This window comes from Stegostoma tigrinum, chromosome 29, assembly GCF_030684315.1.
Source record: "Stegostoma tigrinum isolate sSteTig4 chromosome 29, sSteTig4.hap1, whole genome shotgun sequence".
Taxonomy (NCBI): domain Eukaryota; kingdom Metazoa; phylum Chordata; class Chondrichthyes; order Orectolobiformes; family Stegostomatidae; genus Stegostoma; species Stegostoma tigrinum.
The window spans coordinates 36113917-36140019 of NC_081382.1; the positions used below are offsets into that span (position 1 = coordinate 36113917).

Here is a 26103-nt window from a genome sequence, read left to right on the forward strand (position 1 = left end):
TGGTGTCAGCGCTAGTTCATTAAACACCCCAGAACAAAAGTTGCTGGAAAAGCTCAGCAGGTCTGGCAGCACCGTGGAGAGAGAGAAAGCAAAGTTCAGGGGTTGGGTTCAGTCACCAATTTTCAGAATTGAATTCTTCAAATTTTTCTTTCAGCCTTCAAGAAGGGCCACTGAACCTGAAACACTAACTCTGCTTTTTCTCCACGGATGTTGCCAGACCTGCTGAGATTTTCCAGATATTTTTGTTTTTGGTTACTAATTCTTTGTTTCATTTTCATGAAACATCTACCTCTTCTATCCCATTTTGTGGCACATTGTCTCATCTATATAGAAAGGATGTGACCGCATTGGTGAGAGTGCAGAATTGATTTAAAAGTGTGGTTCAGGGTTTGAAAAATTCAGTTATGAGGATAGGTGGAAGATATTGGAACTGTTCCCTTTGGGGAAAAAAACGGCTAAGAGGTGATCTGGCAAGGTTTTCAAAATCGTGTGCTTGGACAGAGTAGTTTTGGAGAAACTGTTCTCAATTGTAAAGTGATGAAGAATTCTGGGCTCCCTATTATAGGAAAGATGTTGTGAAACTTGAAAGGATTCATAAAAGATTTATAAGGATGTTGCCAGGATTGGAGGGTTTGAGCTACAGAGACAGGCTGAATAGGCTGGGGCTATTTTTCCTGGAGCTTCGGAGCTGAGGGGTGACTTTATAGAAGTTTATAAAATCATCGGAGGCATGGATAGGGTAAATAGACAAGGTCTTCCCCCTGGGGTGGGGGCGACCAAAACTAGAGAGCACATGTTTACAGTGAAAGGGGAAAGATTAAAAAGGAATCTAAAGGGAAACTTTTTCTTGCAGAGGCTGATGCTTGTGTGGAATGAGCTGCCAGATGAACTGGTGGAGGCTGGTACAATTCCAACATTTAAAAGGCATCTGGATTGGGAGATGAATAGGAAGCGCTTATGGACCAAATGCTGTCAAATCCGACTGGATTAATTTAGGATATCTGGTCAGCATGGACAAGTTGGACTGAAGGGTATATTTCCATGCTGTACAGCTCTGTGACTCTATAACTAGAAGGTGCAGATTTAAAATGGTTGGCAAAAGGAACAAATGCGATGCAAGAGAAAACATTTTCATATACTGAGTGCTTTGGATATGGTATGCACTGCCTGGACATATGGAGGATGAGGCTGATTCAACTCAGGCATTCAAGAAGGCGTTGAACAATTAATTAAATCCAAACAATGGATGGGATGCAAGGACAAAGCAAGATATTGACAGAAGATCATGATGATCATATGAAGAGCCAGAGCTCTTTTGTTTGGTGAATGACCTTTTTTTGATGCATAACACTCATGTGATTCTGCAATGTTTTGGTTGAGATATTCCAGAAAATAAAGTTAGCCAATTGTGAACAACATACAAATTTACAACTCTCTTTTTTGCATTTTGTTATAGAGTAATTTGTATCGAATCAGTTGTTTTTCTGACAGTTATCCTACTTGGAGTCTTATGCCTTTTGGCTGTAATCTTTGCTCCTTCAGCCATGTAAGTGGTATTATCAGACAATAACACATCGCACTGTATCATGCACAAAACCAACTGGACGCCCATTGGTAGATACAAGCTCTGTCTCTTCTGGATTGGCTGGTAGCCCTAGAAATGCTTCTTCAATGGAAGTATCTGATCAAATAGTAAGATCTTTTCCAATAGTAGTGTATTTTTTACAGAGTAGATCTCTTTACAGTGTGACTATTGCTGTTTCCGCTGTTCTGAAACTATGCCACATCTTTGCATCTTCTGAAAGTGATCTAATGTTTTGCAAATGTAGCAATATTTAGTAATAGCTGGACATTGTCTGTACCTGTAACTTCTTGTGGTCCTTCAGAGCTGACATTTCTTTTTGCATTACACATTTGGCTGGTTTCCTTAGAAGGCTTTTCATTTGCCTTGCTGTATTGCCCCAACAGTGTAAGGTAAATAAATTCTGCTGCTCTCTTGAGGTTGTGTTGACCTTCTTCTTCCATGATCTATGAGCCTTTCTGTTTCTCATTCCAGCAGAATTTGAATAGCTTTATGAAATTTAAATCTTCCTTGGGCAATAAGAAATCTGATAAAATTTCATTAAGAATTTAAACATAAATTCAATCTCTCATTAGATCTGAGATAACAAGATGTAGAGCTGGATGAATACAGCCCGTGAAGCAGCATCACAGGAGTAGGAAAGCCGACGTTTCGGATCGAGACCCTTTTTCAGAAATGTGGGAGGGCATGGGGATTATGAAATAGATAGGGAGAGACGGAGGCGGATAGAAGATGGATAAAGGAGAAGGTACTTGGAGAGGAGACAGATAGGTCAAAGAAGCAGGATTGGAGCCAGTAAAGGGGCCAGTAAAGAGATGGGGAGGGGATAGGTCGGTCCTGGGAGGATGGACAGGTCAAGGAGGAAAAATGAGATTAGTGAGTAGGAGACAGGAGTGGGGCTTGAGCTGGGAGGAATGGTTCAAGAGGCAGGGATGACCTGGGCTGGTTTTGGGATGCAGTCGGGGGAGGGGAGATTTTGAAGCTTGTGAAGTCCACATTGATACCCTTGGGCTGCAGGGTTCCCAAGCGAAATATGGGATGCTGTTCATGCAGCTTTCAGGTGGCATCATTGTGGCAATGCAGGAGGCCCAGGATGGACATGTCGTCCAAGGAGTGGGAGGTGGTGTTGAAATGGTTCCTACTGTCTCATTAAATCTGACTTCAACGCTTCATGTTGGAAGCTGAACTTCTTTGTTCAATCTTTCTCATTCAAGAGTTTCATTTTATCTTACATTAAAATAATGATTTCAATAAACATTTAATATCTCTTAAAAAGGCTCTATACCTCTTTGATGTTTTGCCTGTTAATAATATTATCTGCAATCATATCCACCAAAGATAATAATGTATTAACTTATTGCTCAGCATGTGTCTTAATTTAAATTTGAAGAACTGGTGCCTCATTGAAGTCCAATCTTGTGTTCAGTGTGGTACTTCTCTACCCTTACGTTTACTAGAAAATATGTTGTATTTTTCAATTTCAATGTGCTGATGAACGTCATAACTATGAAGGAATTTAAAATCTGTCTCATGTCATGTAAATCTGATGTTCTTTGCTTTTATATTCACCAATGTTGTTTTAAATCAAACAACTGTGGAGCTGGCTAGAATCTGTACACCAGCAATGTTACAGTATTTCTTTTATTTGTTAAGTCTTCTAACACTATTTCTGTAAAAATGAATTCTTAAATAAAGTTTTAAAGTGTATTATCGGTTGCTCTGAAATAATTTACTACTTTCAAGCTTTTTAAAAATCTGTTTCTTTGTAATACCATATCTCTAAACTGCTTAGTGTGTTTTCCCACTTTTTCAGCTATCAAAATGATGGATAGCTGCTTATTCCTACTTTCTGGAGCCAAGAATTTTCCAATTTTTCCCAAGTCATATTGTGTTTTCCCGCCATTTACAATCTAAAACAGCAAGCACTTCCTTCTACACAAGTTGTTAAATAAATTCCTTTTGCTATTCCATTTATAAATCTTCTTGTTGAAATCACAGTTTAATTCCTTAATCCCAGTCCTGCTTGATCTTTAATTTCTCCTGACTTTATTTCTTCTGCTATCCTCTTTCATTAGATTTCTGTAAATTTTCTCTTTTTCTAGCTTAAATAGATTCTGTGGCCTTCACAATTCTGTAGCTCTGGTAGAAATTACTTTTCTGGTCTTATCAGTGTCCTTTACAGCTGTGCCTCATGAAACATATTCTTGAAAAATCTCTTTTACGTTGCCTTGCCTTATGTCTCTGACCTTTACACCATTTACAATCAGCCATCCCCTTCCCCTTAATAATATCTAATTTGAGTTGCAGAGCCTTATTCCTTCCTTGGCCCTTAGAGGGTCTCTCAGACATAGCAAGAACTACAGATGCTGGAGTCAGTGTCAATACAGTGTGGAGCTGGAAGAACACAGCAGGTCAGGCTGGTCAGGACTCCTTACAGAGCCTCCTTTGCAAAGGTCTCTCTCCTTTCATAAGAGAAGCTGATATTTTCTCTCTTTTTCTAGTTCACAGTCTGCTCCCTGTGCTTCTTACCAGCATCGCAGTGAGGTTTTATCTTTTGAGTGTGTAGCTAGCCCTGTTGTCGCTTCCAAGACTGTTCCAGTCTCTTCCTCCAGCTAATTGCTAGCTCCTGATTTCTACTTTAAAAAAAACTTGCTTCAGTTTCTCCTGGAAGTTTTTCCCATAATGTGGATTGCTGCATGGAATTCAAAACCACAATGCTAGTACCCTGGTTGAGGTAGTTTGCTGCCACTAATCCTCCTTCATCTTTGGTATAAACCTATACTGTGTCTAGACACTGTCTAATTGTGAATAGTTCTGGAAAGACCACTGGTGAATCTAAACAGAGGAGGCACTTGTTTTAGTTAACAGGATGATTTATTGTATGATGGCAACAACTATAGAATTATAACACTTGCATTAATAATCTGGCATAATTACTAAGAACTTTCAAGATCTGTACAGAATGCAACAGTTCGTTGTAAAGGCTAGTATTGACCTCAGCCTCTTCCACCAAAACACTGTAACATCCTCAGATTTATAGGAGCTAATGTGGCTTCAATGTTTACTTTTTCAGAACTTATCTTAGCATTATCTTATTTAATGCTACAAGCTTGTTCTAGGACTGTACCTTCTTCATTTACTGTCACAAATGATGATTGTTATCGACACACATCTCATCAGAAAAGCAACGTGATAACTTATCTTGATTACCAAGGATCTGAATTGACACTTAAGCCATTCAACTCCACCTTAGTCATGTGATAGCCAAATGGTTTGAAAAATTGGCCTTTCCCAATAAATAATGAAAAAAACAGAATTTCTATTGCTTTCATGCATTTTTAAAATTTTCTAGTCAACCTAACAAGCAATGCTATTACACACACCCCTCTGGAGCATGTGGGACTTGAATCCAGGCCTCCTAGTCCAGAGGTTGGAATAATCCCATTGCTCCACAAGTACTACCTTCTATCACTGATGGGCAGAAATGAACAACAGGCTTGTCACATTTGTGATCCATCTGACCCCGCTTGTTCCTGACCAGATAACAGTTTCTACAGACAAGCCAAGCATTTTGCAAACTAAAACCTGCTTCTTTGTCTTCTCACGATGAAAGTATACTCTTAGCCATTTTGAGATTTATCCTTCAATCACAATGAAGCACTTATTCGAGAATACATGAGGTGCTCAAAATATTCTTCCAAGGGATCAGAATGCCACAAGTAATGCGCTTTCAAACTAAACCGGGTTCAGCTATCTTTTCATATTTATCTATTAATAAACAGTATACACAAGAGAAATAACATTATTAGATAATGAATTAATGATTTTTCTAAAGGACAGAGAGGTTTTCTGTTTCACAGACTTTCAGTAAGAGATGTTGCACATGGAGATGTGAGTTTCAGTTCTTTCATACTGTTTAGTGCCTTTACCATACCCATAAGATGTAAGAGCAGAAGTAGGTCATTCAGCCCTTCAAGTCTGGTCCATCAGACAATAAGCTGCTTTAATAATCCTTGACCCCATTTTCCTGCCTTTTCCCCATAACTCATGACTCCCGTACTGATTAAAAAGTTGTCTACATCAGTCTTGTGTATACTTTTCAAACCAGCCTCATATCCTTCTGCGATAAAATATTCCTTAGATTCACTTCTTTCTGAGAGAGGAAATTCCTCCTCACCCGTGTCTTAAATATGCAACCCTTGTTCTGAGATGATACCCTCTTATCCTGGATTCTCCCACAAGGGGAAACAACATTTCTAGACCTACCCTGTCAAGTTTCCCTAAGAATATGTTTCATTCTTCTGTATTCCAAGGAGCACAGGACCAATCTACTCAACCTCTCCTCATAAGACAGTCCCTCCACACCTGGATCAACCTAGTCAACTTTCGCTGGACTGCTTCTAATACCAGTATACCTTTCCTTAGATAAAGGGACCACAACTGTTCACACAACTGTTCTGACTTGTACAGTTTGAAGCAAACCTCCCTACTTTTATACTCTACTTCCTGTAAAATAAAGGGCTACATTCCATTTGCTTCCCCTATGACTTGCTGAACTTGGATGGGAGCTTCTTGAATCATTGGTGAGGACCCTAAAACCTCTGTTTTGTAGCTTTCTGTGGTCCTTCTCCATTTAAATAACAGTTATCACCTTTTTTCTTCCTGCCAAAGTGCATAACCTCACATTTTCCCACATTATATTCCATCTGCCAAGATTTTGTCCACTTGCTTAACCTGCCTATATCCCTCTGCCGACTTTTGTCTCATCCTCACCACTTGCCTTCCTAGTATGTTGTGTCAGTTGAAAACTTGGCCATGGAACATTCACTTTCCTCATCCAAATCATTAATATATATAGCAAATAATTGTGGTCCTTGCCAGATCCCTGTGGCACACCATTTGTTACAGGCTGCCAACGTGAAAATGCCCCCATTTTCCCAACATCCGGTCTCTCAATCCTCTATCCATGCTAATATACTATCTCCAACACCATGGACTCATACCTTATCAAGTAGCATAATGTGTTTCATATTTTGCCACCCCCCCCCCCCCCACACGCCCCCACCACCCCATCCTTCACACCCTGTGGGACGGCATAGTAGCTCAATGATCATTACTACTTCATCGCAACGCCAGGGACCCACCTTGAGCTGCTGTCTGTGCGAAGTTTGTATGTAGCTGAATGATGTGGGAGCTGGCTGATCCCATTGAGAACGGCAGTGACCACATCTGCAGCAAGTGTTGGCTGCTTGAGGAGCTCCGGCTCAAAATTGATGAGCTGGAATCCGAACTCCAAACACTGCGGCACATCTGGGAGGGGGAGAGATACTTGGATACTGTGTTCCAGGAGGCAGTCACGTCTGGTAGATTAACCAATGTTAATTCGATCGGCAGGCAGGTACAGCAGTGTGTGACTGCGAGTGAGGCAGACAGAGGGACCCTGCAGCCAGGAACACAGGAGCTGCAGCCCTAGACGTTGTCCCACAGGTATGAGGCACTTGCTCCCTGCGTGGATGAGGAACAGGGCTGCAGGAAGGATGAGTCAACTGACCATGACACCATGGTCCAGGAGGCCATTCACGAGGGGCAGAGATAAAGGACGGATTGTAGTTGTGGAGGATCCCATTTACAACAGGATAGACAGTATCCTTTGCGAGCAGGATAGAGAATCCCGCATGGTGTGTTGCCTACCCTGTGCCAGGGTGTGAGGCATCTCTAACTAGCTTGAGAGAATACTAGAGAGGGAGGGGGAGGATCCAGTTGTTATGGTCCATGTAGTTACCAACCACATGGGCAGGACTAGGAAAAAAAGACCTGTTTCGGGATTATGAAAAGCTGGCAACAAAATTAAAAAACAGGACTTCAAGGGTCATAATCTCTGGATTGCTGCCCGAGCCACATGCAAATTGGCACAGGAAGTAACCGCGTGGCCAAAAGAGTGGTGTGGGAAAGAGGGTTTCCTTTTCGGGGGCACTGGCATCAGTTCTGGGACAGAAGGGATCTATATTGCTGGGATGGACTCCACCTGAATAGGGCCAGGTCCATTGTTCTGGTGACAAAGGTAAATAGGGTGGTTAATAGGGCATTAAACTAGTAATTGGGGGGAAGGGAGGAGCAAGTGTAGAGGGAGTATAACAATTAATGGAAGGCAAAGCAGCAGGTTAGCAGGTGACGAGGAAGCTTCAACTCCAATGAAAACTGGGAAAAATGTTAACAGGAAGGAGAACTCAAGAGTTGTTAGTAATGGAGGTGATAGGACTCAAAAAGAAGATGCAAAAACTGGCATAAGGGCACTTTATCTGAATGCTCGGAGCATTCGAAACATGGTGGATGAGTTCATGGTGCAAATCATGGCAAATGGCTATGATTTAGTGGCCATTACTGAGACGTGGTTACAGGATGATCATGACTGGGAGTTAAATATCCAGGGGCATCAAACTGTATGGAGGGACAGACAGGAAGCTAAGGGAGATGGTGTTGCTCTGATTTTTAAGGATGATATCAGGGCGGTAGTGAGAGATGATATAGGTTCTACTGAACAAGACGTTGAATTCATTTGGGTGGAAATTAGGAATAGCAGGGAGAAGAAGTCACTGATAGGTGTGGTCTATAGGCCACCAAATAATGACATCGTGGTGGGGCAGGCAATAAACATAGAATAGCTAATGCATGTAAAAATGGTACAGTAATTAAAAAGGCAAACGGAATTTTGTCTGTCATTGCTAAAGGGATGGAGTTGAAAAACAGGGAGGCTATGCTGCAGCTGTACAGGGTCCTGCTGAGGCCGTACCTGGAGTACTGTGTGCAGTTCTAGTCTCCTTACTTGAGAAGGGATGTACTAGCACTGGAGAGGGTGCAGAGGAGATTCACTCGGTCGATTCCAGAGTTGAGAAGGTTAGATGATGAGGAGAAACTGAGTAGTCTGGGATTATACTCATTGGAATTCAGAAGGATGAGGGAAGATCTTATAGAAACATATAAGATTATGAAGGGAATAGACAAGGTGGAGGCAGGGAGGTTGTTTCCACTAGCAGGTGAAACCTGGACTTGAGGGCACAGCCTCAAAATAAAGAGAGGCAGATGTAGGACTGAGGTCAGGTGGAACTACTTCACCCAAAGGGTTGTGAATCTGTGGAATTTCCTGCCCAGTGAAGCGGTTGAAGGTACCTCGCTGAATGTGTTTAAGGCAAGGCTAGATAAATTTTTGAACAGTAAAGGAATTAAGGGCTATGGTGTGCGGGCGGGTAAGTGGGGCAGAGTCTCAAAAAGATCAGCCATGATCTTATTAAATGGCAGGGCAGGCTCGAGGGGCCAGATGGCCTATGCCTGCTCCTAGTTCTTATGTTCTTACGCTCTTATGTTCTCCTTGTTTCTGCAAGGGTTTCCTCCGGGTGTTCTGGTTTCCTTCTACAGTCCAAGCACGTGCAGGTTATGTTGATTGGCCATGCTAAGTTGTTCATTGTATCCAGGGATGTGCAGGCTAGGTGGATTAGCCATGGGAAATGCAGGGCTGTGTCTGGATATGATGCTCTTCGGAGTGTTGGCAGACTCAATGGGCAGATTGGCCCGCTTCCACAATATAGGGATTCTAAGATTATAAAACACCTTCTGATATTTCAAATAAATTATATCCACTGTTTCCCCATCATCTATCCTGATTGTTACCTCTTCACAGAATTCTAATAAATTTATCAGTCATGACTTCCCCTTTAGAAAACAATATTACTCTGCTTAATCATGTTATGCATTTCTAAATATTCTGATGTTACATTCTTTATAATAGACTGTAACATTTTACCAGTTACAGGTCTTAAGCAAGTTAACCTACAGTTAACAAAGTGTGGAGCTGGATGAACACAGCAGGACAAGCAGCATCTCAGGAGCACAAAAGCTGACGTTTCAGGCCGAAACCCTTCATCAGAGAGGTTACCTGAAGAAGTTATCCTCCTCCCTCCGGAGGGATACCTAACCTACAGTTAACCTTTTTGTCTCCTTTCCTTTTTCAATAAAACTGTTAAATTTGTTAGTTTTACATCAGGATTAAATACAACACTCTATGTAAGTGATTCTGAAGAAGGGTCACCAGGCCTGAAACATTAATTCTGTTTTCTCTCTACAGATGCTGTCTGTTCTGCTGAGTTTCTCCAGAAATTTCTGTTCTGGCTTTGGTACTGTATATAAATATACTGAAGGACAGTGTTCTACGTAGCTAAGATACTTTGGGGATGGTACAATTTATCATTGGCAACAAAGTATACAGTACATCAAGATGACGTCCTAATGAACAATTGGTCAAATAAAGTCTGGTCTGGTGTCACTGCTCAGGTCCCAATAATACACAACTTAATTTGCCACAAAAAGAAATCTTATCCCATTTTAATCAATAAGTCTTGTCTCAGGGCTTATTTACAGAATATTCCTGATCTTGTAAAATTATGAAAGAAAAGCCCAATGAGCACAACATTTTCCAAGTGAAAGTAAGCCACTTCAAATAAAGACAATAATTTATTCTATTGATCTCAGCTACCTGTAATGAAACTAAGAATCTTAACAACTATTGAAATTATAATTTATATTGAGTAAGTCATTGATAAATATCATCATTGTAGACTCCATTCATTAAGCATTCTGTAATGCAATAAACATGATCATTCAATTGAATTTGTTGTACATAATATTCATTTCGCTTTGGGAGTCCTGAAGCACTATTGATTTCTATCTAATTAACTTGGCTCTGTGGTCCTGATATTCGATATCCAAGGTTATCCATTGCCTCCTTGGTACTAAATAATTCACCTGGTGCAAGTTTACTTTCAACAACACAACCTGCATGGAGGAGGAATAAATATCCAGTCAAGAAATGTACATTGTACTCTGTTTCATGTTGTGCAAGTTCAGGTAAGGTAGCAAATGCGAATGGAAAAGGTTGCAATCGGACAAAGTCTACCCTGAATAATTTGTTGTCTGCCTTTCACCTGATTCTTGTTCCCATTCCCAGGTATTTGATCTGTAAACAAGCTATAGGGTTTCATTCCATGAGTGCATGAATTGGGCTGACCAAACAATATCTTCCTTTATTTTGGTATTGCACAGTAAAGATTGGCGCAAGATATCCGTTCAGCAGACAGAGAGCAGCAAGGCCAGGTAACTTTACATCATTGAGGCTTTATTCTTCTGGAACGTGATGTGATTGAGCTCACCATGCAGGTAAGGGTGTTGCGATATTTTAGCAAAAAGTGTTGATTCGGGGGCAACGTTAAAATGGCTTGCCTCCGAAAGCTGTGGCTGCACAGTCCCTGTATATGTTTAAGGCTAAGATAGATAGATTCTCGGTCAGTAGGGGATTGAAGGGTTATGGGATAAAGGCATAAAAGTGGACATGAGGAATGTTGGATCAGCTGTGATTTCATTGAACAGTTTGAGGGGCTGCATGGTTTACTCTATTCTGATTTCTTATGACTAACAAAGAATATTAAAGTGTCTTACCTTGGCAACATCTAAAAATAAATGTGGAGAACATTACTCATCCAGTAACTGCACATTTTACATCATACAGTTTCATTTTGCCTCATAAAGAAGTTTCAGAATCAGAGAGGATCCCATCACCAGAAAGATGTTCATTAATGTTGATATCAGCTTTAAGGCTCTGCACTTTAGGCTAGTATAGTCGTTGAAACACAAAAGTATATTTAGGGAATTACCTATAAAGGCCCTGACATGATGGTATGAAATGATAAATTTCTCTTACTTTTCTCCCTTCCCAAATGTATAAATATTTTGAAGACAGCTTTCTCAATCTTATGAGGTGATTTTTTTAGAACAACATGTTTTGGGACTGATCGGTGAGCAGGTTATATTGTACTCAATATTGTGTAATGAGGCATGATTAATTCGTGGTCTCAGAGATCAGGCAGCCCAAGGTAACAGTGACAGTAATATGATTGAGTTTCACATCCAGTTTGAAAGGGAGAAGACTGGGTCTCATGCTAATAGAGTAAACCTAACTAAGGGTAGCCTTGTGGGCATGTGAGCTGAGATAGCTGAAATGAGCTGGCATGCTAGGCCAGGGGTTAGAGAAACTGGCAGACATGTAAAGGAATATTTTAGGAACACTCTGAATAACTGCATTCAACTATAATGAAAACTACTTACAGGTGGCTGAAATATCCCTGGTTAACTAAAGAAATTAGGGGAAGCACTTCAATCTGCATGCAGAGACAGTAGGAACTGCCGATGCTGGAGAATCTCAGATAACATGTAAGATAGGGTGAGAGGAGACAGACATTGCCTCCTGCATTGCCACGATGATGCCACCCGTAAGATGCAGGAACCGCAACTCATATTCAATGTGGGCTTCACAAGCTTCAAAATCTCCTCTCCCCCGACCACATCCCAAAACCAGCCCAGCTCGTCCCCACCTCCCTAACCACTCCTCCCACCTCAAGCCCCTACCCCATCTCCTACCCACTAACCTCATCCCGCCTCCTTGATCTGTCCGTCTCCCCTGGAGCGACCTATCCCCTCTCTAACTCCCCACCTACATTCACTTTCACTGGCTGTAACCCTGCCTTTTTGACCTGTCTGTCTCCTGTACACCTATCATCTTCTCTATCCATCTTCTATCCGCCTCCCCCGTCTCCCTATTTATTTCATAACCACCTACCCTCCCCCATTTCTGAAGAAGGGTCTTGACCCGAAACGTCAAACTTTCCTGCTCCTCTGATGCTGCTTGGCCTGCTGTCTTCATTCAGCTTCATGCTGTGTTATCTCAGTCTTGGATTCAATTAAAAATCTGGGATTAAACTTTAAATGGTGACCATGAAACCATTGTCAATTGTCAGAAAAACCTATTTAGTTTCCAGGCAAGATATATTTCATCCTTACCTGGTCTGGCCTACATGTGACTCCAGACCCACAGCAATGTGGTTGTGTCTTAACTGCCCTTTGGGCAATTAGTGATGACAATAAATGCTGGTCTAGCCTGTGATGCCCACATCCAATAAATAATACAAGTTAATGAGGCTGAAAGTTAATAAGTCCCCAGGTATTGATTGTTTATATCTCAGAGTGCTGATGGAGGTGACATTGCCGATAATCGATGTGTTGGTGATTATCTTCCTAAATTATAAAGACTGTGGAATGATCCCTGTGGACCATGAGCTTGCAAAAGTCATCTCTGATTTAAGAAATAAGTGGGAGGGAAAGTCGGGAACTACAAAACTGTCAGTAATATGGAAAAAATGTTAGATTCGATTATGAAGGATGTGATAAATGGGCATTTGGATAATAATCATCTGATTGGGCACAGTCAGCACAAATTTACAGATGGGAAAGTGTATTCAATGAATATGTAGAAGCTTTTTGAAGATGTTACTGATAAAATTGCTGAAGGTAAATTGTGAATGTGGTATTCTGGGATTTCCAGAAGGCATTTTGATAATGTCCTCCACAAGAGTTTGGTTAGAAAACTTAAAGGACATGAGATAGAAAGTATTGTGCTAGCTTTGGTGAAGAATTGGCCAATAGGCAGAAAACAGAATGGCAATAAAATTGGGTAATTCTTCAGTTGGCAGGCTGTGAATAGTAGGGTACCACAAGGATCAGTCCTTGGGCACCAGCTGTACAGAATATTATATCAATGATTCGGACATGGGGGCCAAATATTTCCAAATTTGCCGATGATACAAAGTTGAGTGGGAGTGTGCATTGTGACGAAGATGTAAATTGACTTCAGGATGATTTGGACAGGCTTGGTAATTGGGCAAGATCATGGCAGACAATATATAATGTGGAAAGATGTCAGATCGTTCACTTTGGCAGGAGAAACAGATGTATGGATAATTGCTTAAATGGTAGCAAGGTTGAAAAATGTAGATGTGCAAACAGACATAGGCTTCCTTGTTGCTCTGTTAATGAAGGCTAACATGCAGCTGCAGTAAGCTTTATGGAGGGCTAAGGGAGTGTGAGCCTTTATCATGAGATAATTTGAATAGAGGAGTAAGGAAGTCTTGCTTTGATTGTATAGAAGCTTGTTTAGACCACATCTGCAATATTGTGTGCATTTTTGATTTCCTTATGTCAGAAAGAATATTATTACCACAGAGAGAGTGCAATGAACGTTCTTGCAGACTTCTTCCAAGGATGACAGGGAGAGTTTGAGCAAACCTAGCCTGTACTCTCTAGAGTTTTGAAGAATAAGAGATGATCTCATTGAACCCTACAAAACACAGATATGGTGAGGGCAGGTATGATGCTTTCTCTGGTTGGGGAGTTTAGAGCCATGGGTCATAATTTAAAAATAAATGGGATGCCATTCACTGAGAGGAGAATATTTTTAATAGAGGGTTGCATATTTTTGACTAAAAGTAAAAGCTCAATCTTCAGTACATTTAAAGTAGAAGTTGATAAATATTTGGTTATCAGTAGCATACAAGGTTTTGGAGATGGTGTGTGCATTGATGTGTCTGATTAACAGTGACAATATTAAATGGCAGAGCAGGGCCAATGGGCTGAGTGGCCTAATGAATGGCATCAAACATAAGAAAAAAGCATATGACTGTGCAGAGATGAGTGGCAATCAGCTAATTTGTCAGAATATAAAGAGCAACACAGAACAACTAAAAGGTTATTTAGCAGGAAGAGATTAGAGCTTTAGAGAAAGGTAGCTAAGGAATATTAACTAAAATATCATGAGTTTCTAAAGGTACTTAGAAAGGAAAAGTGTAAATAATGTGAGCGTTTGTCCTCTACAGAGTGAGAATGGGTAGTTAATAGTAAATAACAAAACATTGGTGGAATGAAACAATCAAATATTTTGCTTCTGTCTTCGCGATGAAGGATATATAGTTGTACGTTTGGAGGGTTTGAGCTATAGGGAAAGGCTGAATAGACTGGAGCTGTTTTCCCTGGAGCATCAGAGGCTTAGGGGTGACCTTACAGAGGGTTATAAAATCATGAGGGGCGTGGATAGGGTGAAAAGAACAGGGTCCTTTTCCTAGGGTTGGGGAGTCCAACACTAGAGAGCATGGGTTTAAGGTGAGAGGGGAAAGATTTGAAAGGGACCTAAGGGGCAACTTTTTCACACAGAGGGTGGTGCATGTATGGAATGAGCTGCCAGAGGAAGTGGTGTAGGCTAGTACAATTACAACATTTAAAAGGCATCTGGATGGGTATATGAATGAGAAGGGTTTTAGAGGGATATGGGCCAAATGCTGACAAATGGGACAAGATTTATTTGGGACTTCGTCAGTATGGACAAGTTGGAATGAAGTGTCTGTTCCTCTGCTGTAGGATTCGATACCAAAAACATTCCAGTAAGAGCTGTAAATTAGGAAGTGGGGGGAAGAGAGTAACATTATGATTTTACGATCAAAAGGGAAGTGATACTTAGCAAACAGATCGACAAGGGGGCTGGGAAGTCTCCAGGGCCAGTACATTGTGAGGAAGACATCAGGAAGTTGTAGACCAAATGGTTGGACAGCGGAAAAAATCTGACAGATGGAGTGCACTGTGAGAGAAATGTGAGGTTGTTCACTTTGGCAGGAAGACTAAAAATGCAGAGTGCTATTTAAACAGAGAACCCCTGCAGAATTCCAAATTTCAGAGAGATTTAGGCTTTCTAGTACATGTGTCATAAGTACGCAGGTGCAGCATGTAATCAAGAACGTTAATGGAATGCTGTCCTTTCTTACAAGAGGAATTTAATATAAAAGTAAGGACATTATGCTTCGATTTTACTGGGCATTGATGTGATCACATCTTGAATAATGTGTGTAGTTTTGATCTCTTTACTTAAGGAGGATTATAAATATATTGGAGGCAGTTCAGAGAAAACTTACTCCATTGATATCTAGAATGAACAAGTTGTCTTATGAAGAAAAGTTGGGCAGATTGGGCTAATTTCCACTAAGGTTCAAAAGGGTGAGGGGTGATATGATTGAAGTGTATCAGATCCTGAATGGTCTTGACAAGACTGATATGGAAAGGATATTTCCTCTTGTAGGTCAGTCCAAAAAGAGGGGGCACTACACTAAAATTAGGAGTCACACTCTCAGGACAGATTGAGGAGAAGTATTTCTCTCAGATGGTTGTATGACTTTGGAAACTTCTGCATCAGAAGGAGGTGGATGCAGAGACATTGAATATTTTTAAGGAAACCATGGATACATTCTTGGTAGGCAGGGGAATCAAAGGGCCAAGGTCTTATTGAATGGTAGAGGAAGGCCAAGGGGCTGAATGGGCTTATGGGGAGGCAATGGCCTAGTGGTATTAATCCAGAGAAAGCCCAGATAACATTCTGGGGACCTGGATTCGAACTCTGCCACGGCAGATAGTGAAATTTGAATTCAATAAAAATCTGGAATTAAGAATCTAATGTTGTCTATGAAACCATCATCGATTGTCAGGAAAAAACCATCTCGCTCACTAATGTCCTTTAAGGAAGGAAACTGCCATTCTTACCTGGTCTGGCCTACATGTGACTCCAGACCCACAGCAATGTGGTTGATTCTTAACTGCCTTCTGGGCAATTAGGGATGGGGCAATGAATGCTGCCCGGTCAGTGATGCCCTCATCCTATGAATGAATAAATAAAAGGTCTCGTTCTGCTCCTATTGTGTAGGTTGTGTGCATGTTTCTTTGGTATAGTGGTTCCTTCTTCTAAGAATAAATGGTGAATCTTCGCAGAACATTTTTGATTTTGTATGTGTTACAACTTTCTAAGTAGTCTTCTTTGCCTTCATTCACACTTTTAAAAGGGTTGCACTAACACATTAGCAGTTTCTCAAAGATGTGTCATCTACAGTGAAAAAAATTGGTGTTTGCGCTTTCATTATCTGTAAAGGTATTATAATAACTCAAGCATTTGTAACAGTAATACATTTTGAAGCTTGAAGTAATATTCTTTATGAGTCCAGGATCCATTTCGTATTATATTTTCTCTTATGTTAATAAATGGGGAGACTGAAGACGCAGGGTGGGTGCTGGAGTGATTCGAACAAGATCAGCAGGTGGATTTCATAGAATGCAAGTTCCCTGATATGAGTTTTGTTAATCTGGTCCAATCAGGGAGCCCTGGCTGATGGATATAAACAGGAGTGTCAGAGGTTCCGCTTACTCTAGAAGCTAGCTCTGAGGAAACTGGACCAGTATCAAGTGCTGTGCACATGTAACTAAAGGATAACTTGAAGACAGGGTACCGGCCATGTGGAGTTATTTCAGGTGCCTACAGACAAAGCAAGAGAGGATGGCGGGTATGAATGGGAGGTACTCTTCATAAATGGGGAAGTATAAGATACGTTAAATTGCTGACAGTGGGTGGCATTGAACTGGATTAAAGTTTGAAAGCCCCATTGCTTTTGAAGGGGCACCCTCATTCCTGAAAAGGTGAAAACATGAAGAAGAAAGGTGATGATTGAGGCCAGCTAAGAGAAATTATGCATAAATTGAGCTTTATAAGAAGGAGAAGTCATCATTTGAACCCAATAAAGTCCTGAGGGAACTTAACAGGGTGGGTGCTGAAAAGGTGGCTCCCTTGTGGGTGGAATTGGAACTAAGAGTTCCTCACATTAAAAGTAGGGGTTCTCCCATTTAAGACAGGAGAATATTAAAATTAACGTTACATGGCAAAACTCAGGGTGTTGACTTTTACACTTACGCAATACTTCGGTATTGAGTATTGGTCAGGGTTAGCTATAATGGTTTTAATCTTTAATGGATAATATTAGCAGGAATAGATAATGACAACATGATGGGTACCAGATGTTCTGTTGATGAGAAATGAGATTGAGTGACAATTGGCAATATTTATAAGAATATTACAAAAGAATGGGTTTGCTCTGCCTGATGTTTTTCCACTTGTCCTAAACATACTTTTTGTTTTTCTTCGACTAGCTTTTATTCTGTAGGCTTCGCACACATCAGTGGTGCTTCCTTCTCTTCAATGTGGTTCTGTTCCATGCCTTGCTCTTTGGGGCTGACATTGTGGAAGAGTACTTACTCCAGTCCTCTCCAACCACCTACACAGATGCCCAAACTCTGGACATCCGAGAGAGAGCCAGGAAACTAGACATGGGCCAGGTCAAGAGAAATGCCTCCAGGCTTTTTCGCATCAGCAACACAGATGCTTGCAGTCACAGTGATCTCTTTCTCCTGACTGTAGTTTCCAGCAATGCAAGAAACATAACACAACGGGAGGTCATCAGGAAGACTTGGGCCAATGTGAGCCAAGTACAAGGTTATGGTTTGTTGACGCTATTTGCAATCGGGATCCCTCAAACGCAGGCAACCCAAGAGGAGATTGACAAAGAGTATGAAGACCACAGGGATGTCATTCAAGGCACTTTCCCAGACTCAGCTGACAATGCTGTCCTTAAAACCATTATGATCATGCGCTGGACCGTGACGTTTTGCCCTAAAGCTCTATTCATTCTGAAATCTGATGAAGAGACCTTTGTCAATTACAGAAGCTTGGTGGAATACCTGCTCAGTTTGAAGAGACATGCAGAGGATCTCTACATTGGGAGGGTCAACCACCAGATGGTGCCCATTCGAGACCCTCTCAGCAAACACCATGTGCCCATCAGCCTGTATTCGGGGAAGTATTACCCCGACTACTGTAGCTCGTCCGCCTATGTCATCTCACAGGACGTTGCCCGTAAGGTTTTTGTCGCTTCCATGGCAATGGGGACCTCGATGCCGGAGGATATATATGTTGGAATCTGTGCCAGGAAAGCTGGCGTGGTGCCCATCCACAGCTCCAGGTTTTCTGGGGACAAGCACATTCGCTTCAATCGCTGCTGCTACAAATTCATCTTTAGCTCTTTCGGCATGAAAAGTGAGGAACTGAGTGAAGCCTGGGAGGAGATTAATGACAGTAGGCAGTGTACTATGTTAGAAACGTATTATGGACTTATCAAGTGCAAGGCATTAACCTATCTGGACAAGCTCACATCGCATGGCAGTGCAGATTTGGAAGAGTCTGTCATCCCAACGCACCCAAAACAGTAATCCCCACAGCTGTAATTTGAGAAATAGCACTCTCTTCTCTGAGTCAAATGGTCATGGGTTCAAGTCCTCCTCTCCAGAATTTATTTTTTATTAACTGGCACCTTTGGAACCAGGAATGTGCCGGCTAATCAAATGTTCTAGATAACAGAGTTACGCATAACCACAGTAAATCCTAAGCGAGCGAAGCTTCAAAATGTCAACATCCCTCAAAAAAGATCTATGTAAAAACATTGACACACCTCCTGAAATCAATGTAAAACACACAGTAAGTGTTAGAAACATAATTCAAGGCGTATGCACATCACTGTTAATTTTACAGCGTAAATACTTGGAGTCACGGTAAATCACAGTGTTTGATACATATAATTGTTGCTGATTTATCAAGAGTGCTAAATTTGCGGTCTATTCAAGGCTGACACTGCACGTGCAGTACTGAGGGAGTGCCGTGCTGTCAGAAGCGTTTCCTTTCAGCTGAGCTCATAAATGCAGTCCCATCTACCCTCTTAAGTAGGATGCAAAAGATTCCCTGACAATATTACAAAGAAGAGCAGGGAGATTCCACGAATATCACTGGAAACTGATTGTCTACTCAGTATTATATTACTGTTTGTTGGAGCTTGCAGTGCACATACTGGCCGTCACATTTCTAAAGTTAGAATTTGGCCCATCAAGTCTGCACCGACCCTCTGTGAGCACCCAATCTAGACCCCACCCCTGTATCTACCATGGCTGATCTACCTGACCTGCACATCCCTGGACACCATAGCATGGCCAATCTACCCTAACCTGCAAATCTTTGGACTATGAGAGGAAACCAGAGCACCCGGAGGAAATTCACACAGATACAGGGAGAATGTGCATACTCCATACAGACAATTGCCTGAGGCTGGGATCAAACAGTGCAGCAGCACTGTTAACCACTGAGCCACTATGCAATGCTGTCAAGATTTCCAAATAATTCTTTATTGGGTTTAAGATGATTTAGATTGTCCTTTGTTCATGAAAGCTGCTATATAAATACAAGTTTTTTACTCTCTCTTTCTCCCCCCCTTTATAACCTTGCCCATCTACTTTGAAAATATATTCTTGCTAGTAAATTAGGTACCTTTATGAAACCTTTCTGCCTGACCCTGTCTATCTCCAGGTCTTACTTTCCATGGGTAAAGGGTACAATGTGAGATCCACCAGCGCCCCCATGTATCAGTTGGTTCCACTCTTGAGATAAGCACGAAGGCACGTACAACAGTGTTATAGGAAATTTTTTTTGGTACAAAAGGAGCAGCACCAGACTTCAGATTGTTTGCCTCACTTTGTCGAGCAGCTCACATCAGCAGGCCAATGGCATGAGCATCTCACATTAATCAATGATTATTCAAACTGACATTGTAGTCATGGCCCCAGTAAAGTCCCTCCTGATAAGCAGACATAACCTCTATCAATTTAATTTTCTTTCTAGTTTCCAGTTGAGACATTGAGCTAAGGCACTGTCTGCTCTCTCTGTCTCTCTCCTGGATGTACAATAATCCATGGCACTATGCTTGGAGAAGAGCAGGGGAGATCCCCCCCTGTCACTTGACCAGTATCTGTCTCTCAATCAACATTACACAACCCCATTTTTCACCGTTTATCAGGTTTCTGTTTGTCACCGAAGGCAAGTTGATTGCTGTGCTTCCTACGTTACAACAACGAATGCATTTAAAAAGTACTCCATTAGCTGTAAAACACTTGTGACATCCAGTTCTTCAAAAGGTGCTTTCATCCTGGGCCTCCTGCAGTGCCACAACGATGCCACCCGAAGGCTGGAGGAACAGCACCTCATATTTTGCTCGAGAACCCTGCAGCCCAATGGTCTCGATGTGGACTTAACAAGCTTCGAAATCTCCCCAACCCCGACCGCATCCCAAAACCAGCCCAGCTCGTCCCTGCCTCCTTAATCTGTCCGTCTTTTCTCCCACCTATCTGCTCCTCTCACCTCACTGACTGAAGCCTCCACCCCCACCTCCTACCTACCAGCCTCATCCCTGCCTCCTTGACCTGTCCATCTTTCCTTGACTGACCAACCTCCATCCTAACTCCCCACCAACACTCACCTTTACTGTGATAGGGTTAGGATTAGGATTAGGGTTAGTGTTAACCCTACCCAACCCCGCCTCCTCGACCTGCCTGTCTCCTCTCGATCTAACTGCTCTTTTATCCACCTTCCATCCACCTCCCCCTCTTTCTCTATTTGTTTCAGAATCCCTTTCCTCACCCCCATTTCTGAAGAATGGTCCAGACCTGAAGCGTCAGTTTTCCTGCTCCTCTGATGCTGCTTGGCCTGCTGTGTTCATCCAGCTCTACACCTTGTTATCTCAGATTCTCCAGCATTGGCTGTTCCTACTATCTCTTTAAAAATGCATATCTTTCTTTGCTCTTTTCCTTTCCAATAGATGTTGCATTGCTATTTCCAGCAAGTGCTCAGTGTCCACATTGCATTGTTTTAAAATCTTCTTAAAATTGAAAATGATCTCGATTAAACATACAATTGTGATACTTTTTGTTGTTGGATTGCAGAATTCTCATTTTTAGGATAGTTTGTCCTTAACCTTCAAATAAAATGTAATATTTGAGACTCTATTATTGAATACTGGTAATAATGTGTATATTATGTCTGCAGTTGTGTTATGAATCATGTTTAATTCTTAATTTAGGGATCATCCATCCATTATGTTCGTTTTTAAAGAGTGCAGAGAATAATATTTTGTTAAGGAACCATTTGTAATTATTAAGTTTTTATATAAGTGTGCAAATAGCACCCAGGAGGAGACCAAAGGATGCTTTGAATGTGTGGTTCCTTAGCTGAAGTAACAGTACAGGTGTTACAGCTCAATAAGGGTAGAAAAACCAACTCAATGGCCCTCTTCTGATCACCGCCCTGTGACCTTGCTAGAACTACATTTGTTTGCATACTTATTTCTGTGCACAAGGACAGAGTCAATGTCAGTTTCACCCCATCCAAGATTATGTAACTTGCTGATCCCAATTCTAAGGAAGATATGCGAAGAATGATCAGTTCAGTAAGATCACCTGTACCTGAAAAGTCAAACATCACTAACATCCAGAAAATTGGGAAGAGGAGAAAGCAAAGATGAAAAATGAACACATTTCATAATTTTTAAATAACAAAGGGGAATAAAGAAATGCTTTGCGTCCTTGTCAAAACAATGATGCACTCACAATATTTTGAGCTGTTAGGGATTTTGAGAAATGATGGTGATCTTTCTTGTTCAGAAGATATATAGCCCTCATAGCAGCCTTTGCTTGTTTTCTCACGCATTTATCCTCTAAATGGTTTAGAATGATAACATTATAAAACTTATGTTTTTTGGCATATCTGTGTTTTTGCATCTGTATTGAAGCTTCTGGGATTGTTTCAACATTTATCTATGCCACCTGACAAGTAACAGACAAAATGTAAGAACATGACAGCATATTCTGAAGCTGAATAAAAGTATTGCTGTGAATTCTGAATTTGAATTACAGTAAGACACGCTGTGTTATTTTACATCAACCATTTTCATCAAAATATTTATCAAATGCGGAAAAGCGATCAAAGAGTGTGCCATTAAAGAGGAAGAGTTTCATGTCTCACCGAGTTGATGTCAGGGCACCAGGCATGGTCAGTAAAAAAAAGTGAAAAAAGAAATTTGGAACAAAATATGTCAACATAGGTGACATGGTTTCTGTGTGATAGGCCTGTGTTCTTTGAGACAGATGTCTTGTAGTTTATGAACAGCACTAATGACTGTATGACAGCAGTATCACAGATTTATGCACATTGTCAACGCTGTGTATTTACTGACATCATTACATTTCACATATACATGGCTGACTAACTGACTGAATGTGCTACATTAACTCTATGACACAGAGAGAGTGACTGAACTCCTTTATACTGGAAGGTCACATTTGTGATGTCATGCAAATGTTTTGAAGATAGAGGTTTGTCTGAACTGGAATCTATGTCACAAAACAACAATTGGTTAGAGGGAAAGAATACAAATAAAGCAAAGCAGTTTAAACTGGTCTTTCTTTACTATATTTCAGATGGACAGCAGTGAATTGAGGGGAATGTAGGTTAGGTTATTTTATTTTTGGATTAGGATTATTCCACGGCACAACATCGTGGGCCGAAGGGCCTGTATTGTGCTGTACTTTTCTATGTTCTATGTTCTATGTTTTCAGGTGTTAGTACAAGACCTCAATAAAACACATGGTTGTTGATCATTGTACTCACTTGTACTTCCGTTCTAATTGAACTTTCTAGCCAGTATGTGTCCCAATCAGCACACTTATCAATGAAGTTAAGGAAAGTATTTCTTACCAAAGGGTGTATAATGAGGGATTACAGATGTCAATTCCATTTATTATTCAGCAGTTGGTCGAATTACATGAAACATTAATTGCTACTTATTATCACAAAACACATTTTTTTTTCCCTGAGAATGCATTTTAATCCTAAAGCTTGCAGAAATGCATCAAAACATTTTGGCTTGAAATCACAGCAAGTGAAACAATATTTAACTTGCCTTCATGCAGCATGTTCACTCTTAGATGACAGTATGACTGTAATAGTCTTAACATTTACATTATAGTTATAATGTGATAGGTACATAGCTCAAGTGCAAACTGGAGAAAATGCACAGAAATGAAGTTTTATCCAATTTCCATTCTGAGGTGCCTCAATAAGGCTTTAACACTCTTAATATCCCCGAGAATGATATATATTTTGAATATCATCTACAAAGCACAGTCATTAACATTACAGTCTTACCTATGCTTTGGTGACCAATAGGTTCTCAGCAATTTCATTGTCCAACATCAAAGTCAAATCCTGTTTGCATTTTCCACATTTTTTGATTTGCCCTTTGGATTGCAATTTCGGAAAAGGGCTGTTCTTGCCACTGCCTCAATGGCCAATGAGTCTTCAATTGGAACATCATCTTTGAACTACACTGAACTGAATTGAATAATTTATTGTCATGTGTATTCAATATAAAATACAGTGAAAAGTGTATCATTGGCTTGCACAGCCACTATTCACATTAACTTAAATAAAATAAAAAATAAAGAAAGATAAATTAAAGAGAATCTAACTTTTCCTTTTCCGCTGTCACAGTCCCTGTTCTGGGATACACCAGTCCACTCCATGGCACCACCAGAGTCCCACTCTGGGCTACACCAGACCCCCTGTTTTTATTCCACTCTCTCTGATACTCTGTTTTTTCCCCGCTGTTTCTCATCATCTGTTTCAGAATCTCTGTGTCTCATTCTCTGTTTCTCTTCCTCGGTTTCTGCCTCTCTGCTTCTGACCCTGTGCCAGGAACCCGCTCCACACGGAAGAGACAGTCCTGCTTCAGGCTTCACAGGCTGGTCGATTCTGTGGCTGCATTGCCTCTGAAAATGCCACCTCCGCTCTAGAACCTATCAAGACTTATTGATAACTTGATGTACTCCATGAGAATGTGGGATATATTTGTGTCCCCTGAGCCGCTTGTCCTATGATGGGGGGCAGCGGTCATCATTGACAGCCAGCAGCATAACAAGTATAACTTGTCAGAGATCTTAAACAAACATGTACTGTCCAATTGTCCACCTTAGAGGAGCAGAGGAGAAGGCTATTTGGTACCCCTGTAATTCCATTACATCAGGGCTGATCAGATTTGGTTTCAACCTCCATAAGTCTGTGACTCCCAGGCCTCCCATCAAAAATGTATCAAATTCAGCCTGGAATAAATTCAAAGATCCAGCCTCCCACTACCTACTGAGGAAGAGAATTCCACACTGTAATTGCACTTTGAGAGAAAAAAAGTTGTCTCCTCAGCCTAGTCTTATAAAGGAGGCCTCTTATTCTTAAACTGTATCATCTCGTTTTAGTTCCCCTCACAGGGGCAAACATCCTCTGGGTATCCAACTTATTCAGTCCCTTTAAGATCTTATACATTTCCACAAATTCACTTCATCTGGACGCTGCACCAGTTTTGATTCTCTCTTTGGTAATTAAACATTACATGGCACATTAAAATGATTGGGTGAGGCTGTCAACGTCTGCACGCTGGTGAGTAATGCCTTTTCACTGAGTCATCAAAATGCGGTCCCCATCAAGCTACTTTTCCAGGGGAGCTACAGAGCACCATGGCATTACTTGGGATAAGAGTAGGAGCATTCTCCTAGTCAACATGTATCCCTCTATCAACAGATGAACAGGTCATCGTCACAGTGGACAGTTGTTGTGTGCACATTAGCTGCTCTGATTTGTACAATAGATAAATACAATTCTTGCCTCCAACCGAGTGTTGCAATCTGGTATATTCCAAGGTCCAGGACTACACGCTGAGGGACACGCTGAAGCCTGGGCAGCTGCCGCCAAGGTACAGTGGGGAATGACCACCATCTGAGCTCTTTCTGTCGAAGTTAAATGGGAGTCTGTTCAGATTTTGGATTCTCAGTAGCTTGAGTATAGTAAATATAGTTCTGCACAGGTAAGAAATCCCTCAGATAAAATGGCATGGAGCTGGATGAATGCAGCAGGCCAAGCAGCATCAGAGGAGCAGGAAGGCAGACGTTTCAGGTCGAGACCCTTCTTCAGAAAATGAGAATAATAAGAATAATAAGAAATAAAAATAATAAAAAATAAGAAATGCCTCAGGTTGGTTTGTCAATAGAGTCAAAGTCCAATGTTGGTTTGTTCCTTCTTATGTTACTGTGCAGAACCAAACTGCTTCAGTGACTATATACATATACAAAGGTATTTTTATGAATAAAGTATTTTTGAAATTGCAAAAAAAGTTGTGGCTCTGTGGCAACAGTGTTGCTGCTCAGCTTAGGTCCCACTTTGGAGGCTTCAGCGCATAAACCCAGACTCACAGTTCCAGCATAATATAGAGGGAATGCTACACTGTTGGAGGGACTGTCTTATGAGAGAAGGCATTAAACTATGGCCCTGAGATAATGGGAACTGCAGATGCTGGAAAATCCAAGATAACAATGTGTGGAGCTGGATGAACACAGTAGGCCAAGCAGCATCTTAGGAACAGGAAAGCTGACGTTTCAGGCCTAAACCCTTCATCAGAAACTCCACCGCCCTCAGGGGGACACCAATAATTCCAACGTATTATTTTGAAGATCAGCAATAGTGGTTTGGTGAATACTTAATCCTCAACCAACATGGCTTAATAAAAAACTGCAGTTTGTGGGAACTGTGCAAACTGATTGCTGCGTTTTGTACATTACATTGTACACCTCAAAAAAGTAAGAATTCAATGGTGTAAACTTCCCGAGGTTGTGAGACGTGCCATACATACACAAACGGTGCAATATTTCTCTCCCTGAGGAAACGCAAATAATTGCATCATGATGAGATAACTGTACAAGCATCCAAAAATTAAATTCTCATCATTGAAGTCACGCGTCACAATTAAGTCCTCTCTCTTCAGATAGTGAGATTCCTAGTTTCACACATTTGCATCTTATAA

At 41.1% G+C, this 26103-nt stretch overlaps 1 protein-coding gene across 1 annotated transcript; it reads left to right on the forward strand.

Moving 5' to 3' along the window:
- Nucleotides 1–7905: 7905 nt before the first annotated feature.
- On the forward strand, nt 7906–18589 carry LOC125465269 (beta-1,3-galactosyltransferase 9). The gene is made up of 2 exons (XM_048558550.2): nt 7906–8022; nt 17474–18589. Exons 1-2 carry the CDS (start codon nt 7906–7908, stop codon nt 18587–18589), a joined length of 1233 nt encoding a protein of 410 aa, XP_048414507.2.
- The last annotated feature ends 7514 nt before the right edge of the window (nt 18590–26103 follow it).

What these genes read in the sequence shown, in the direction of transcription:
- LOC125465269 (XM_048558550.2), top strand. Translation starts at nt 7,906, where the DNA reads ATGGTGGATGAGTTCATGGTGCAAATCATGGCAAATGGCTATGATTTA. An exon ending in ATATCCAGGGGCATCAAACT is followed by an intron (nt 8,023 to 17,473) that starts GTATGGAGGGAC and finishes TTCTTCGACTAG; the next exon opens with CTTTTATTCTGTAGGCTTCG.